Source organism: Lutra lutra, chromosome 7 (assembly GCF_902655055.1).
Source record: "Lutra lutra chromosome 7, mLutLut1.2, whole genome shotgun sequence".
NCBI classification, from domain to species: domain Eukaryota; kingdom Metazoa; phylum Chordata; class Mammalia; order Carnivora; family Mustelidae; genus Lutra; species Lutra lutra.
Window position 1 is genome coordinate 139,575,863 of NC_062284.1, and position 16,914 is coordinate 139,592,776.

General features: G+C 40.6%; 1 protein-coding gene across 5 annotated transcripts in view; it reads left to right on the forward strand.

Annotated features, from left to right (window-relative positions):
- VRK1 (VRK serine/threonine kinase 1) overlaps positions 1-16,914 on the forward strand; it is a 74,722-nt gene that overhangs the window by 34,099 nt on the left and 23,709 nt on the right. For 4 of the 5 annotated variants that reach the window (XM_047736202.1, XM_047736204.1, XM_047736205.1 and 1 more), the window contains exons 2-7: positions 1,299-1,463; positions 4,136-4,191; positions 12,331-12,400; positions 13,213-13,300; positions 15,558-15,666; positions 15,785-15,877. In XM_047736202.1, coding sequence (XP_047592158.1) covers positions 1,304-1,463; positions 4,136-4,191; positions 12,331-12,400; positions 13,213-13,300; positions 15,558-15,666; positions 15,785-15,877 — 576 coding nt within the window. In that variant the 5' untranslated portion in view covers positions 1,299-1,303. Of the gene's footprint in view, positions 1-778; positions 1,005-1,298; positions 1,464-4,135; positions 4,192-12,330; positions 12,401-13,212; positions 13,301-15,557; positions 15,667-15,784; positions 15,878-16,914 lie in introns of those variants that run through there. The other variant, XM_047736203.1, reaches the window with a different exon arrangement.

Here is a 16,914-nt window from a genome sequence, read left to right on the forward strand (position 1 = left end):
ACTCATTTATTTTGAAGATTTATTATTTATTATTTGTTAGAGAAGATTTCGACAATGAAGGAGGATTGGCATTCTATAGGAAAAATTAAATTTAAAAATCCCCAATAAGTTAATAAAGAGCATTTGCATGTATGGAGTTTATGTATGTGGTGTGATAGTGGGTGGATATTTGCTAACAAAAATCCGCATCTAGCATTGTGTGTATGTACTTAGGGTATCCAGCCTCCAAAGCAAACCACCTTACATAGTGTAAGTTGTCCGGTCTTAACAAACCTGTCTTTCACCTGAAGAGCCATGTCAGGTGTTGCAGACTATAGCCTCTGAGAAAGTATTTGTTTCAAATTATTTATTTATTTGAGAGAGAAAGAGAGAGTGAGAGACAGCACGAGAGGGAGAAGGGGCAGAGGCACAGAGAGAAGCAGGCTCCCCCCTGAGCAGAGAGCCGGACAACCGCGGGCCTTGATCCCAGGACTCTGGGATTATGACCTGTGCCAAATGCAGGTGCTTAATCGTCTGAGCCACCCAGGTGTCCTCGAGAGAGAATTTGTTTTAAATCTTTTTCAATTAGTAGTTGTAGAGCTGAGAGTTTGAGCCCTCCTCGTCCACCCCCCAGTGCTTTCTCTCAGTGAGGTAAGCTACGTCTCAGGGCAGTTAAAGCCCAGAGAGAAGTGACTTGGTTACGGTCACCAGACTAACTGGTGTCATAGCTGCACCGGAATCTGAGGCTTTTGATTCTAGCCCGGGGCGGTTTTCACTACAGCACACTGCTTTCTCTCAATGTTACGTTCAACTTGGCTGTGAGTGAGAAAGGTGAATCCAGATTCACTGCCAAAAGCATAGGGGTGAGAAGGGAAGCCTGGAGCGCTGGGTGTCGCCAGCTTTGCCTTTTCTGTGAAGCCAAATGACCAGACAGCCACCATTCCCTTGTCGCTGTTCTGGAACGTCCTCTCCTCCACTGTGGTGACTTGTAACGGTGGCCCACGGCGTTGAGGCTGTGGAGCCAGGTTAGTCCTCAGAGCAGATTTCTATTGCTTTGACACCTCCTAGGTGCATAGCCTCGGACAGCTTGCTAAGCTTTGCCGAGTCTCCATTTCCTCATCTGTGAAGTGGGATGATGATGTGGTCTTCACGGAATGTGAGGATGGGTCGGGGGCTGTGTATAAAGTAGCTGCTCTCGTGTCGTACGTCCTCTTCCACATTTGAAAAGCGCCTTCGTAGCACAGAGCGTTCCTTAGTGGAAAACGTTTTCAGCACTTCGAGGATTGTAATTCTGAGTGTCGCTTTCTTTCGTTTTATAGTGAAAATGCCTCGTGTAAAAGCTGGTCAAGCTGGAAGACAGGGCCCTGGAAAGAGACGACTTGCGGAAAACTTTGCCCCTGGGGAGGTAATCACTGACATGACGAAGAAGGAGTGGAAGCTGGGCTCTCCCATTGGCCAGGGCGGCTTCGGTTGTATATATCTTGGTAAGTGTAACCAATTCTCAAAATAGTTTCTCAGTTGGGAGAGGTTCCTAATTATGTACATTCAACTTAATACTGTATGATTTGGCAAAAATGTATCAATGACACAGGAATGGACAAAAAGTTCATTTAGTCACAGTAGAAAAAGAAGGTGATATATCTGCAGTATTGTGGTTTAGATTTTAAAGATACTGTGTAAACCTGCCCTGGTGCCGCTCATTTTCAGGCTCGTTTGGATCCTCACTGCGGCAGTGACTCTTCTCTGCTGGGTCTTGTCCCTTTGCATCCCGTTGTCCACGCTGTGGCTTGAGTGACCTAGCCTAGTTGAATTTCCGGAATGGCTCCCCCTGGCCCTGGAGATAAAGTGGCAGACACAGGAGAATGGCATAGAGACCCTCCCTCTTGTTGGTCCCTCCGTAGCTTTAATCTTCATCCCTCGCATTCCCTCAGGGTCTGCGCTTTGGCCGTCCTGCTGCCCTTTGCCTCTTGATCTCCATACGTGATGCTTCTCTGGTTTCATTTTTCCCAAGCTCAGGCTAGGGCGGGTACTGTCAGTTTATAGGCCCTTTGTGTCAGCCCTTTCACAGTCCTTTCCACGGTGTGTTGAAATTACTTTTCCGTCTCAGCAATAGGGCATCTCTTCTTACTGTGTTCCTCGTGCTTGGCATATTTTATAACACGATGTTTGAATTATCAAGCTTCCTTTTCCCCCTTTCCTCATTTGAACTGTGCAGTATTATTGGGATACTATCCTTATTTTGTACACTAAATGCTTATTTAAAAAGTTCTAATCTTGCTGTATTACTAATCAGCCTCTGAACGGTGTGTCTTGGAACTCACACCTTTCCATCTGCCCATGGTAGTTGTTTTTGCGACTTGGTGTTCCTTCTCTCTGAACTACTGTAGCTGCCATTTCTTCAAAATCCTTCTGTTCCCAGTTGGTTGGTGCTTTCTTGTTTTCCTTTGCCGTTCTCCGTCTCTTCACATCTAATGTGAGAGTGCCTTAGGACTCGGGCCTAGCGTTTCTTCTTTTCTCTGGTACACTCATGCCCTAGGGGCTCGTCCAGAGTCATGGCTTTAAATGACTAGTGTTTCAATGTCAGTGACTCTCAGACTTATTTCTCCAACTTGGGCCATTCTTCTGAACTCAAGACATGTATATCAGCTGCCTCTTTAGCGCGTGAACTTGGATGTTTACTAAGCATCTCAGACATAAGGCTCGCCAAAGCACCAGCTCTTCCTGCGGCTTCCTCCATCCTAGTAAGTAGCAACTTCCTCTTTCCAGTTGCTTAGGCTGTAAAAAACCTGGAGCCCTCCTTACCTCCTTTCTACCTTTTGCCCTCCTATCCAGTTTATCAACAAATTCTGTTGGCTCTTCTTTGAACATATGTCCACAGTGTGACCACTTACCACCACCTTGACTGCTACCACGTCTCGTCATAGCCTGGCTGACCTCCCTGCTTCTGCCCTTGCCCTCTGCACTCCGTTCTCCACTAAGAAGCCTGAGGAATTCTTAAATCAAAGTCTGATCTTGCCAGTTCTCTTCCTAGAACCTTCCCGTGGCTCTCCAGCTCAGTCATAGTGACAACCTTATGTCACCTGTCATGCTGGTGTTTGGTCCCTGCGGCTTTTCTGATCTGTCCCTTGTTACTTTCCACCTCACTTACTTTTCTCCAGCTGCTTTGGCCTCCTTGCTTTCCTCAGACTTGCAGAGGCTTCCATGTCAGGGTGTTTGTGCTGGTTTGCCTGGAATATTCTTCCCAGGTATTTATGTAGCTTATTCCCTCATTGTCACCTCACTGTCACAGGGTATCAGCTCCAGGGACACCCTGTCACGTTTCTCTTAGGAGCTTGCAGCACATCTTCCTGCCTCGTTTTCCCGCTGTATCACTTACTACACCATCAAGCATTCTTTATATTTTAATTGTGATCTGTGTCCTACCACTGAAACGTTAGCTTCATAAGAGTAGCGATTATATCTTCCTGCTCGTTACTAAGTCAGTTCCCTAGAAACTGGCATATCATAGGTACTTGGTAAAAATACATGGTTCATGAATGTGGGCAGTCTTATATTCCTGACTGGAATACTGATTCCAGGGCACCCGTGCTTTATTTGCGTGAAATAAAATGACAGCCATGTGACAGTTATGGTTGGCAGTTCAAAGTTCTAGTGCCAACATCCTAACTATTGATACAGATGAATTTCCTCTCCCAAATTAGTGCTTCTGAAACTTTAGCTCCCTTTTACCTCCCCCCCCCCCCCCCCCGCCCTTCTTAGGAAGGTTCCTTGGTTTGTGAAATTTAAGAAATGTCATCAGTTATCATCCTCTTTGGACTTCACAACCTACATTAGCATATCAAAAACCATGAGTACGTTTAAATTAAGGAAATCTTTAACTCAGAGTTTTCCATACTTAATTGATGATCGTATTGAAGATACCAGCAATTATAAAAATGCATTCCAATTTCAGACATGTTAAATCATGAAAAAAAAGTCTTCAAATTGATGAAATATACTGTAATGATATGCTGAGACACATACTTGGGAACTGAAATTTATTCTATCAAGGAGTTAAAGATATACAAACCGAAAGATTAACAAAGGGTTAGTAACAGACTAATTAAAATAATGCTACTTCTTGTTCTGATATTACGTATGTCACTTTTTCAAACAGCTGATATGAATTCTTCAAAATCGGTGGGCAGCGATGCACCTTGTGTTGTAAAAGTGGTAAGAAAATATTTTAGCTGATTTTCTTTTTTGTTGAATGGGTGTAGTGTTTATTTTATAAGGATAAAGGATATTTTATATCCTCTTTGATAACTAGAATTAATTAAACCATAAGGTACTACGTTTTTAACAGTGTTTAATAAGACACAAAAGTATCTTTATAGTTTTAAATAATTTGAATTCAAAAAGTCCATTTCCTCTCTTTTAAATTAGAGTGATCCTAGTATTTGGGGGAAAAAATGAACGAAAGTATGGAGGTGTACAAATGTAGAATAAAAATATTCAGCTCATTCTTATTATTTCAGCTGTATTTACAATAGATGAGATACTTTCTTATTTATATCCCACAAGACCATAATACTTTAATGAAACTTTACTGTATTTTATCTAGCATTTGCTTCTGAACTTCCACTTGGTCAGTCTTTTTTCATTTTATTCCCAGTTTTCTTCCCTTCCACATCCATTTTAGTAAATTATATATTTAATTGTGATCACTTTGAACCTTCTTTTTGCTCAACTAATGTTGAAATTGGTTTGTAATGAGTAAAGGTTAACAGCATCCCATCTGATATGAGCATACTTACACACTTATACAGCTTATGCACTGGTGCACTAAAAGGCATTTAACTACTGTTTTTTGTTAAGAATATATTATGCATCTTTCTGCTTACAGACTTCCATTTTTAACTCTTCTCTTAAAGTTCTTTACTTGTGTGAAGAATATGTTTTTGTTAAATAATAGGAGAGATAACAGGGTCTGTTATTGGGGCAAATTACTATCATAAGTTCCCCATTTGTCCTTTTTTTCTAAGGGCTACAGAAGTTAGAATTATCCTGGAATTTTGTGTGTTGGTTTATTTCATATTCTTTTAAATGAGGAAATATTTGATCCCTTGTGAATTAACTCTTTTGGACCTGAATTGTTCTAGTGATTGTTTTTAATACTTTTTTTTTTTTAAAGATTTTATTTATTTATTTCACAGACAGAGATCACAAGTAGGCAGAGAGGCAGGCAGAGAGAGAGAGAGGAAGGGAAGCAGGCTCCCTGCTGAGCAGAGAGCCCGATGCGGGGCTTGATCCCAGGACCCTGAGATCATGACCTGAGCTGAAGGCAGAGGCTTAACCCACTGAGCCACCCAGGCGCCCCGTTTTTAATACTTTTTTATTAAGGCATAGTTTTTACAAGGAAAATCATAATATATATTAAATAATTTGAATACTTTTGACAAGTGCCTATATCTGTACGGCTTCCACCTATATCAAAATACACAGCATTTCTGTCAACCCAGAAAGATTTCTTATATCCTTTTTTGGTTAGACCCCTACTTCAGGGACCCTTTGAGGTTTTATTTTGTTTTGTTTTGTTTTTTGGTTTTTTTTTTGGCGCTGTGGATTAGTTAGTCTTGTCTAGAACATCATATAAATGGTATTATACAGGGTATACGGTTTTGTTTCTGACTTCTCATGCTCTGCGGAATGTTTAATAGGCTCATTCGTATTGTTGGTATGTCAGTCACTCATTCAGTCTTACTCGTCAGAATATTATATAGACATAGTCTTTTTTTTCCATTTCCTGTTGATTGTCAGTTTTTGGCTATTATAAATAAAGCTTTTATGAAAGTTTTTCTACAGGGTTTTTATTTTTCTTGGATAAATACCTGGAAGAAGAATTGCTGGTTTACAGGGAAGATGTGTATTTAAATCGATAAGAAAGTACCAGACAGATTTCCCAAGTGGTTGTGCCATTTTGTGCATCCGCCAGTGATGGAGGAGAGTTCTGGTTGCTCCAGATTCTCCAGAGTGTGTGGTTGTCGGGTGGGTTGGAATGTTTTGCCGCCGTGATGTTGCGTGTGTAGGAAGGTCTCAGACTTTTATCTGATGGCTCACTTTGATTAGTTTTTCCAAGTAATTGTGCTTATTGGCCATTCATGTATTTTCCTTTGTGAAGTGCCTCCTCAGCTTTTGTTTGTTTGCTTGAAAGACCTAGGTAGTTTTACTCGTTATAATTGAGTAGTAAGAAAGTTGTTCTGGATGCAGGTCCTATTCCAGATGTGTGCATTGTGAATATTTTCTCCCTGTTTGTCGTTTGCCTGTTTGTTAGTTGAATGCTTTTTGTGCACCTTTTGAGGTGGATCATAGGATTTCTCTCCTTCATTCCATTAATGTGGCAGTAATATCGACTGGTAATTTGAATGTAAAACTTGTATTCTTAACATACACGCCACTGAGTTCTGATGTATTATACTTTATACGTAACGCTGGCATTGATTTGCCAGTATTTTGTTAAGAAATTTTCCATTTTCGTTCGTGAGGGATATTGGTCTTTGTTTTATCTAATTTTTCTAAATTTTAAAAATGTCCAATCTCATTGTTTGGTTTTGGCATCAGGGTTATTGGCGCCTGGTCTCCTTTTTGCCCTGCAGAACCCTGAATCGCCTCCTTTTTACTCCTTGTGCCTCTGTGAGGAAAGCGGAGGCTGGCCTGGGGCTCACTGTGTTGGTCCCCCCCGCCTTTTTAAGATGTTACTTATTTATTTACTAGAGCGAGAGAGAGTGTGTGTGCGAGCAGGAGGCAGGGCCAGAGGGAGAGAATCTCAAGCAGACTCCCTGCTGAGCGCAGAGCCTGACTCGGGCCCAGTCTCGGGACCCTGAGACTGCCACCTGAGCTGAAACCAAGAGTCGGCCGCTCAGCTGTCTGGGCCACCCACATGCCCTGATTTGTTTCCCAATTTTTAGAGGTCACAGTCTCTACCGCCTATTCTGTCTAATGTCTGAAAGGAGTGATTCCATCTGTTTTTGTCCAGTTTTTACATTTGTTTACAGCAGGGGGCTAATTGGCTCCCAGTTACTCTTGTCAGGCCTGTAAGTAAAGTTGATACCCTGATGGGTGTGTCCTGGCATTTTGCTTTTCTTTAAGCCCTTTCATTTTGGATTTTTCTCTCTCTTTGTGGACTAATATTTCTTTTGAAATATTTACTTGCTGCTCTATCAGAGGAAGGAAAATTCTTACTATTAAATTGAGTTGTTTATATGGAAACGCAGAATGTTATCTGCATTTGCCTTTGATATGACAGATTAAAATTAAAAATCTAAGGGCAAGACTACTTTCTTCTTAGGATCTTTAAGAAGTTTCCATTGTGAGAAGAGAGCAAGTCCACTTGTATATCTATGACTTCTCATAATCTTGAGGTTCAAAAAATGTGGTTGGCTGTGACCACCTTGCAGCTGGCTAACCTGCACTGCCCTCCCCATGTGTTGGAAGGACAGTGCCGGGGCCGCACCTTATGCGTGGGACTGGTGGGGCACTGTCTTTCTTTTGGAGAGCCCGACATTCTCCCAGCCATGGTTTAGTTTAGAATGATGATGCTCTTTTTTATTATGGGTCATTATAAATTTTTTAGTTGTTATTTAATGTAACGTCACTTGTACTACCTGTTTTACTTACAGAATTATGAAAAAAATGGGTAGGAACAAGTATTTCCTAACTGCTTAAAAAGGTAGTAAATTACTCTCTATTTCTAATTTTAAAGCCTTTTGTTATCAAAACTAGTTTAGCGCTCTGCATCTCTCCTGTCTCCTAATTTAGTTCTGTTTCCATTGTCTAGTATTACTCCTTCTCTTTGTAATGAGGACAATGATAAATATTCAGTCAATTTCTCTTTTGCATTTAATATCTCAGTAACATTTTCAGTGTGGTAGTTTGTGATCCTGGAAGAATGCCGTAAACAAATCAGTGTTACTGACGTTCCCTTTTCTCTCTCAGGGAGAGCCCCGTAGCTGCTATTGCTGATTCCTTTCCGGATCCTCATCCTCTCTGAACTCCTTGAAATTCTAGTAGCATTCATTCTGTTTACATTTATTTTACCATTTCAGATGCTAATATCCTTCCCAGGCCACAGTTGCTTTTAATCTTGTAAGTGTTTTTTTCCTTAGCTGGATTTCGAGTTGTTTTGTTGTAAACTTACTTTGTTGTTCTTGTTGTAAACTTGTTTTCTTTATGACGTTTATAAATGCCTGCTTTATTCTGAAAACTTTGTAACCGTAATTTACCAGCACCTTTTGATTTCTTGGGGCCACCCACTTTCGTCTGCGGTCTGTGTCTTTTCAAGTAGCATCATTTGCCTTCACTTGTGACGTGCTGTGACGTAACTCTGTCCACAACTACTCTGTAAGTCTTTGCTCTCAGAGCTTTATAGTATTAAAGGTGGAAATGGTTTGTCAAACACAAACCTGTAAAATGAGTGTCAGGTCTTTCCAGTATGAAAATCAACTGCTTATGAACATTTGCCATTTAAAACATTAGGGTCTATTAACAATCATATTTTCAAAGAACGGGTACTACTCTTTGGAGACATTTCATAAGTAATTATTAAAAAAAAAAGCAAAATACAAAACTATTGTAGTATGGAGGTAATTTTATAAAATAGCCATATATGTGAAGAAAATATGTCAAAATATTTCCAAATTTTCTAACATAAGCACATATATTATCTTTGGAGAAAAATCACCTTAGCAAATGTTATTTAAAAAATAATGGAAGACTGGGGCACCTGGGTGGCTCATTTGGTTAAGTGTCTGCCTTCAGCTCGGGTCATCATCTCGGGGTCCTGGGATGGAGCCCGCATAACCTTCCTGCTCAGCTGGGAGTCTGCTTCTCCCTCTCCTTTGGTGCATGAGTTCTCTCTCTCTCTCTCTCTCTCATATAAATAAATAAATAAATCTTAAAAAAAATAGTCGAAGGCAAGTTGATTTTTAACGTGAAGTTAGACTTAATAATGCAGTGGCATATCAAATCAAACAGTGGTTCTCTACTAAGAAGTAGAGTGACTATACCGCAGTGGTAGTGCGCCATAATCAGAATCTCTGAATGCAGAGCCTGGTTATTGGTATTTTTAGTAAAGCTCCCCAGGGATTCTTTTGTGCCTCAAGGTTGAGAACCGCTGGTAGAGTGTGGTGCACAGAGCACCTTAATTATTTTCCGTGGAATCATGCGTGCTCATGTGTACCTTTGGGGATCCTTTCATTCAGTGGAGGCGGCAGGTACCCCGTGCTTCTGTTAGGGCTTCCCCTTTGGGTGGAAGATTGGTCAGAAGACGTGGCTGCTGCTAATACGTGTCCCTGCTCCGTGAAAGAGCCTCTGATGGTTAACCCGCAGATTCTTACATTTGGTCTGGAAATGAAGTGAAGACAGACGTATTCAAGATAGGTGTTTAGGTACATACTAAGTATTTTCTTTCTCCTACCAAATGACCGCTCTGGTTTTGCTTAGGGCCTTACTCTGTATTGACTTAGGGAGCAGCCTCAGAGTCATGGTGCTAAGGTCACCAGAGATGGTAAACTTGTATTCTTTGCCTTTAGATAACTGAGACACCCTGTCTGTATTTTATCTCAGGAAAGATGATGTGCCCCGAGAAATGGGAAATTGGTAATAAGTTGGATAATGCAAGAAGAAAAAAAATACTCTTTTGTGTTTTCTTGTTAACAGCCTTGATAACAAATTAGTTTTCAGTTATACTCCCCTTTTGCAGTCACGTCAGTGAGCTCAGAGCAGAACTGAGGGGGAGGGTGGACTTTTGGGTCTTGTACCCTAACAGTTCTTTATATCCTGGTCACTTTGAACGGACATAAAGTCTTTGTTTCAAAGTTCCGTGGCAAGAAGTTTGCAGACTGATGTTTAATTTCTTTCACTGACTTTATGAGAAGTGACCTGAATTTTCAATTCATATATCATAATTTTTTGGTAGGAAGGGGAAACTTTATACAGCTTCATTTTTAAATGGCAGCCAGTTGCTTTTAGAGGGTGCCATTGAAATATATCACATTTTAATTTTTTTTCTGTTGTCATCTTCATTTTGACACTTAGAAGTCTTAAAGAAACGTTTAGTGATATTCTAGTTAAAATGTCAGTCCCAATTTCTTTTCTAAATCTTGGCTATTATGGAGTTGGCAAAGTATTTTAGATTTGAAATATGTTAATAAAATTTTAGTTATGAGTTAAGGTATTTTCTTCCACAGAAATAGCGAGCTTTGGCCAGAGTGCAATGCCAAGGAAGTAGCTCCTTTATTTTGTTATAATGGAACCTTATTGGATTAGAAAAAAGTATGAAATGAGCTCAAAGAGCCTTCATTGTAGTGGGGCTTTCATTATAATAGTCTGATTTATATAGGTTGATTCTTATTATTATAAGTTTAATAAATTATTGCCCAAAGGGAAGCTTGGAAATTAAAGTTGATATGACATAGGTTGAAACGGAATGATTCAGAATTTTATACTGATGGTAATAAGCCAGGATTTGTCTTAGGAAAACCCCTTTCAAACCTGAATTATATTAATAAGCTATTCTAAAAGTTAGCCTTTGGAGAGTAACTTCACCAAAACGTCTTCTCTTGAATTTCCACTACTTTCTTCATTTCTTTCACTGAGACTGCTGCTCCTGCTGAGGGCCTGCTGTGGGCCCTGAACAGGGACAGGTGTCTGTCCAGAGAGCACCCGATGCCAAGGAATGAGCCACAGGTTATGGTGAAGCTTGAGGTACTGAGTCCAAAGATGAGGGACGTGCATTCATACCTTATGTGTTGGTTAGTTTCTGTTTCTTAAGAGGTGTTGAGATGCCAAGCCCTGTGTACCATTCTGTTTCAAGGCTGTGCTGACAAGTACACCTGGAACAAGGCACGTTTATTTTCAGGTTCTGGTCCACGTGTTGGTTACGTGTGTCGCCTGTTTGCTGTTGACTGCTTGTTCTTAGCTAGGTGCTGCCCGACTCCTTGCAGATTGGCTGACCCGTCTTCCTATACGCACTTCAACTGGGGATTCCTGAAGCTAGTGGGCCTCATGGTCATTTCTTCTAATGCTCTGCTGACCTTGCAGCTCCAGCTACACGGCTGTTCTGTCCAAGATAACTTTCTTCCTGCATTTCCTAAAGGAAAAGCAACCCTATAATTCGTTTAGAAATGTTAGCTTCCTCGTTCGAAGTTTTCACTGCTTTTCAGAATTTTTCTCGGGTTCTTGATAAACAAGATAATACCAACAGAAATGATCAACATGATATACAAACCACTTTTTTTTTTTTTTTAAAGATTTGATTTATTTATTTGACAGACCGAGATCATAGGTAGGCAGAGAGGCAGGCAGAGAGAGGGGAAGGGAAGCAGACTCCCCACTGAGCAGAGAGCCCAATGCTATGTGGGGCTCCATCCCAGGACCTTGGGATCACGACCTGAGCCAAAGGCAGATGTTTTAGCCCACTGAGCCACCCAGGTGCCCCCAAACCACTTTTGATTCAGATATAATTTACTATTTAAGAAGTCCACAAAATCGTAATATCTTTTTTATCTTTCCATGTCTATTTAACAAGGCGCAAAACTCCCAACAGGCTGATATTTCTTGTTTGTCTGTGCCTTTTTGTGCATATATAATTCTTTACAAATCATTTTAACTGTTAGTAGCCTTTAAAATGTAAAATGAATGTAGTCTGGTAAAGTTGGTTGGAAACAGTTATTACTGAGCCCTGGTTTCCTCTTGACTTTGAATTCTCACGTGGGAAGGTAATCGTGGGGCTCCTTAGTTTGAAAAAGGCAGGAATCAGTGTCAGCAAGGAAGGGATGCCACTGAGTGGACAGCGCTTGCTCGGGGCTCTGGAGTTCCAGAAGATTCCCTTTGTGACAAGGTTGGTGTCTGCCAGTCCTGATCAACTAGATACAGCTGTGCTGAGAAACAGGAAAAGTGTTGGATTTTGTCACTAATTGGTTAAGTCAGGTATTGGAATTTTATTGGATCTCAGAAACATCTGGTAGCCCCTTGGTTCACATGGTTGCCAATCATTGCTTAAGAGAAAGCTTAACAAAGATGAAAATGAGTTTAAAGATTTTTCTTAAACTTCTGCAAAGACAGAGCTGTTTATCTGATTTTGAACATTTTATCACTTACAGAAATGGACTTTGAGAAAAATATAAGATTCACGGACTCTTCTGAGAATATCTAAAACGTTTTAAAAGAGTGTGTGCCATAAATATAGTTACAAACTTAAGTATCACAATTACATTGGAAAGAAACACTGATGTTAGTGTTCTTTGAAGTTTCATTGAAAATGATTCCATAATGTTAATGACTGCTAGCGCCAATAACCTCTTACGTTTTAAGGAGCCCAGTGACAACGGACCTCTCTTTACTGAACTGAAGTTCTACCAGCGAGCTGCCAAACCAGAGCAAAGTAAGGAGCACAGCACACATATGTCTACCTTGTTAAAGTGACCACTGCTTGTTGTGTGAAGTCAAGACAAGAGCACTGGATCTGATATTATGATGCTTTGTTATATTTATTTTTTCACTTTTTAAGTAAATTTCATTTTAATGAGATTTGTATGAAAGAATTTTGATCTCTTACTGGGTTTGATATGATAAGATTTCATCTATATTGATATAGAATAAAGTTAGAGGATTTAGGATTTAGGAAATATCATAAAAAATTGAGAAGTAATCCTAACTCATGCATGGGACTTCTAGTCTTTTTGAAAATTTTTTCTAAACTTTGGGGAACATAACCTGGGTGGAGGGGGGATGCTGTAATTGATGAGTTAGAACAGCCTGCAGGGAAGAGAGCAGGACCTCTTCAAGCTCCTGCCACCCCTTGAGTGTCATTTCCTGGTTACTGACCTTTAGAAATGAGGTAAACAACTTCTAGGTTAGGTAAAAAGTAAGTCTTTCTGGAGAAGTGAGTAACCATTTACATCATTAGCGCTCATAACGACAGCTGGCATGCTGTGGTTGGCTTTTCTTTTTTTTTAATGCCTATAGGAGATTTTTCATTTTAAAGACAATGTTTAGAGCAGGATAAAATTTTATATGTTAATAAAAATGCTTTGATTGAAAGGTACTTGTTATTTGTTATTATAATGTATTGTTCACTTTTTTATGAAAAAAAGATGAAATCTTATTACGAGTGCAAGTGCATTCTGCTCTTAATGATTTAAAAAATCATGTAGAAGAAAAGTGAAATCACAAGCCTGTGTTTTTAACTTGTAGTTCAGAAGTGGATTCGTACCCATAAACTGAAGTACCTGGGTGTTCCTAAGTATTGGGGGTCTGGCCTACATGATAAAAATGGAAAGAGGTAAAAATTTGCATGCTTTGTGTTTCTTCTCCCTCTTTTGAGCACTCACTGTCCACGGTTTACTGAGCACCTGCATTTCTGCTGGGTCTCCCTCTGGGCTGCGGGGCACGCACTTGGCAGAGACGAGCAGGACATGAGCCCTAGTCCGGAGGACTTGTGTGGAGCACTGGCACCTGCCTGGAGCCCAGCTGACGAGTAGGAACAGAGCAGATGCCCCTGCATTTTCTCCTCTTATAAATAAGCAAGCAAGCAGACAAGAACTCCATGTCATGTACGGGAAAGGGAGCCCTCCAGGCTTCAGTTTGGCCTTTTGTATTAGCTACACGATCTGCGTGCAGCAGCGTCCTCTTTATGACATTTCAGCGTGGCTGGTGAGAGAAAACAAACACGTATGAGACAATTACAGCCACGAAGTGCTCCTAAACTCTGTGACTCTGATTTGTTCGTGTCTTAGGAGTTCTGAGATTGGAGAGAGAACATTGCTGGCACTGCTGAGTTGGAGAAAACCTCCCGTGCTTTGGTGCATGATTGACATTTTTAAAAATACTTGCATGAATGAATGGAACTTTCTGGAGTAGGCTGGCAGCCGTCCGAGGAGTAGATTTAGTTCGGCCCTGGGGGTGTATTGGTTAGGGTGCTTTCAGCTCTAAGTAAAGGAAAACTTTGCTCTCTGATGTGACTGTCAGGGGCCCCGGTTCCTTTATCTTGCCCTTTTGCCCTCCTCCCCTTGGCTTTGTGCTGTATTAATTCTCCACTGTACGGCCTCAGGTGGCTGCCCCATTTCTGGGCGTCACATGCAGACAGACACAGCAGTCCACGGCAGTAGGAGGTATTGCTTGTTGTGTGTTTTCCTTTCCTGGCAAAGGAACCTCCCTTCCTCTCATGTTTCTTGGTCTGGGTTCATCGGTGCTCATTGTCAAACCTGCCACGGGCAGGGGCTGAGCCGTCAAGTGGCTGGCACGGTGAAGCGCGCGGCCGTGTGGCAGGGGACGGACTGCTTGGGCGCAGTTGCTGCTCCGTTGGGAAGGGTGGAGAGGAGAGGTCGTTGCTGGGTGGGCAGCCCGTGCTGTTTTATGTTTGGAAGTTCTTATCCTGTATCTGTATCTCTTAGGAAATAGGATGAATTTACTGAAATGACAGCGTTTTTTTACATATGGTTTTGCTGGGACAAGTCTCTGTAGTTTTTATGAAAATTTCTGGAGAAGTAGGAAAGAACCAGGAATAATTACACATATAGCAGGGGTTCTACATCCGAAGTAATTAGAATAGTGCCGTGTTCAGAAGGCTTCAGTCCATGCTCACTGTTGTTATGATGGTCATCACTCATCTTAGCCCAGCTGGAAGGGACATTGTGAATGTGGTCTTAGTTTTTACTGATTTATGGAGTGATTTAACCAGTCGAGTCAGAATCTGGAAAACTGGGTAAAGATAAAAGTGATCCTCAGAGCATACAGTGAACTGTGTTACTGGAGTGAGGTGTTGCTTTTCAGGTACACATAGAAATGTCACTTATGGTTGTTGAATGTTGGAATTTGAGTGCCAGAAAAGACCTCAGCACGCAGGAGGCCCCATGCTGTCATTCAGTACCTGTGGGAACTGGGGCTTACAGAAGTAATGTGACTCGGCCAAGGTAACATAGTGGGTTTGTGGCAAAAGCAGAGATCTGCCCGTTTCCCCAGGATATTTGTTCTTCGCTAGGTTTTGTCCTTTGAGTATTTAACATACAGTCCCTTTATACCTTTTACATAATTTTATGGAATTTAGTTATTGTGACAACATCTCTTTATAGTCTCAATTTTAGTAAAATGTTAATACTGCTAAAATGTACCCTGAAAGTAAAGAAAAACAGTCACAGACAACAAGCTAAATACAGAAACATAAATTAACTTCAGTTTGGGGAAAATCCGTGATACCAGTCTTACACGGATTGTTTTATCTTTCCTGTGAATGAATCTGCCAGCGTCTTGTCTGTGGACTGGTCACCTTACGTTGACCAGTGTCTCAGGAAGCTCCCTGGCTGCCACCAGGAGGCCCTCAAGGCAGCACAGGGAAACACTCCCAACTCTTGAGATTTCTAGTTGGAAGAAGGGGTTTCAAACATTTGTCTTTCTTTCCTTCTCTCTCCTTTCTTCCCCTTTCATTCTGCTCTCTCACTAAACGTGGCCTTGGAAAAATTACTGTCAAGGGAGACTAGTCACTGCAAAGTAGGTTTTTTCGAGTTCTGTTTAGTTCATTGACTTTTCTTGTTTGTCTTTAGTTACAGGTTTATGATAATGGATCGCTTTGGGAGTGACCTTCAGAAAATATATGAAGCAAATGCCAGAAGGTTTTCTCGGAAAACTGTCTTGCAGCTAAGCTTGAGAATTGTATGTGAGCTACATTTCTCTTGTTTTAATCCGGTAAAGGCGAGTTGTGTTCAAGCTCGGTCCTCTGCTGGCTGGTGTTAGGTACTGCATTAATTTATTCTATATGATGCTTTCGTAGCTGGATATTCTGGAATATATTCACGAGCACGAGTATGTACACGGAGATATCAAGGCCTCAAATCTTCTTTTGAGCTACAAGAATCCTGACCAGGTAGTTTTATTAACTTTAATTTCTACTATTTAAAAGCTGTTGTTTGAAAATAAATATGGTTGCTTTGAACTTTTGAACTTGTGCAGAAGTTTTACTTTTTGGAGTAGATATGGTAATAATAATATTTCTTCTTGACACTTTTATCTAGTTAACATTCTACACTTTTGATGCGATTTGTTGGCATTTTATCAAGTTGGCTATTTTGCCCTAAATAATATTCAGAAGAAGTGCTTGTGATACAAAATGAATTTCAAATAGCTATTTGGGGGTGGAAGCTTAAAATTATATAGTGCACCGATGAATTATGTTTGCCTGTCTGCTTTGTCATTTTTTTATTTCCTTTGTTCAAGAAATCCATCAAATATAAGTGTTCTGTTACTTGGAAAATTTGGTCTTTAACATGTTGATTATTCAGATCAATTGGTTTACAGAAATATCTTAGCTGTCTAAATTTGTATACCCTTAGTGTTTAGAATTCAAATGTGCATTTTTTTTTTTTTTAGTTTATTGCATTCACTTTGTAATTTTTACTTTTTAAGGAAAAGAGAAAAGTTAATGTTATTATACCTTTATTCAGATCAGTTTAGTTGGAATAGAGGGGTTTATACAATTTTCTTGAAGCTGTTTCCACAATTTTGTTTAAAGTAAGGTTTGGCTGGCACTCCTGGTCAGGCCACTGCATGGAACCGGCTCCATGTGTGTTCTTGCGTCTTATTGATGTTGTAGAAGAAAGGGTTGTCTACATATTTAAAGTGTGTTTATGTTGACATTCCATTTTATTTTTTTCCCCTCAAACCAGTCTTTAACTTTGTCTTGCCTAGCTTTCCCTTTCTCCTTCGCCTTCCCTTTATTTTCTACCATCTCAGGTATTGCCCCCATCCCCTGTCTCTGTCATGCTGGTGGTCAGGGATCTCCCTGTACAATAGAGGAAAGTTGCTTAACTCTAGCATGCTCATGGGGAAATCTTACAGGCACTCACAGGACTCCCAGAGGTCTTGTGTTAGATGTTTTTAAAAAGGTTAAAAGCGAGCGAGCAA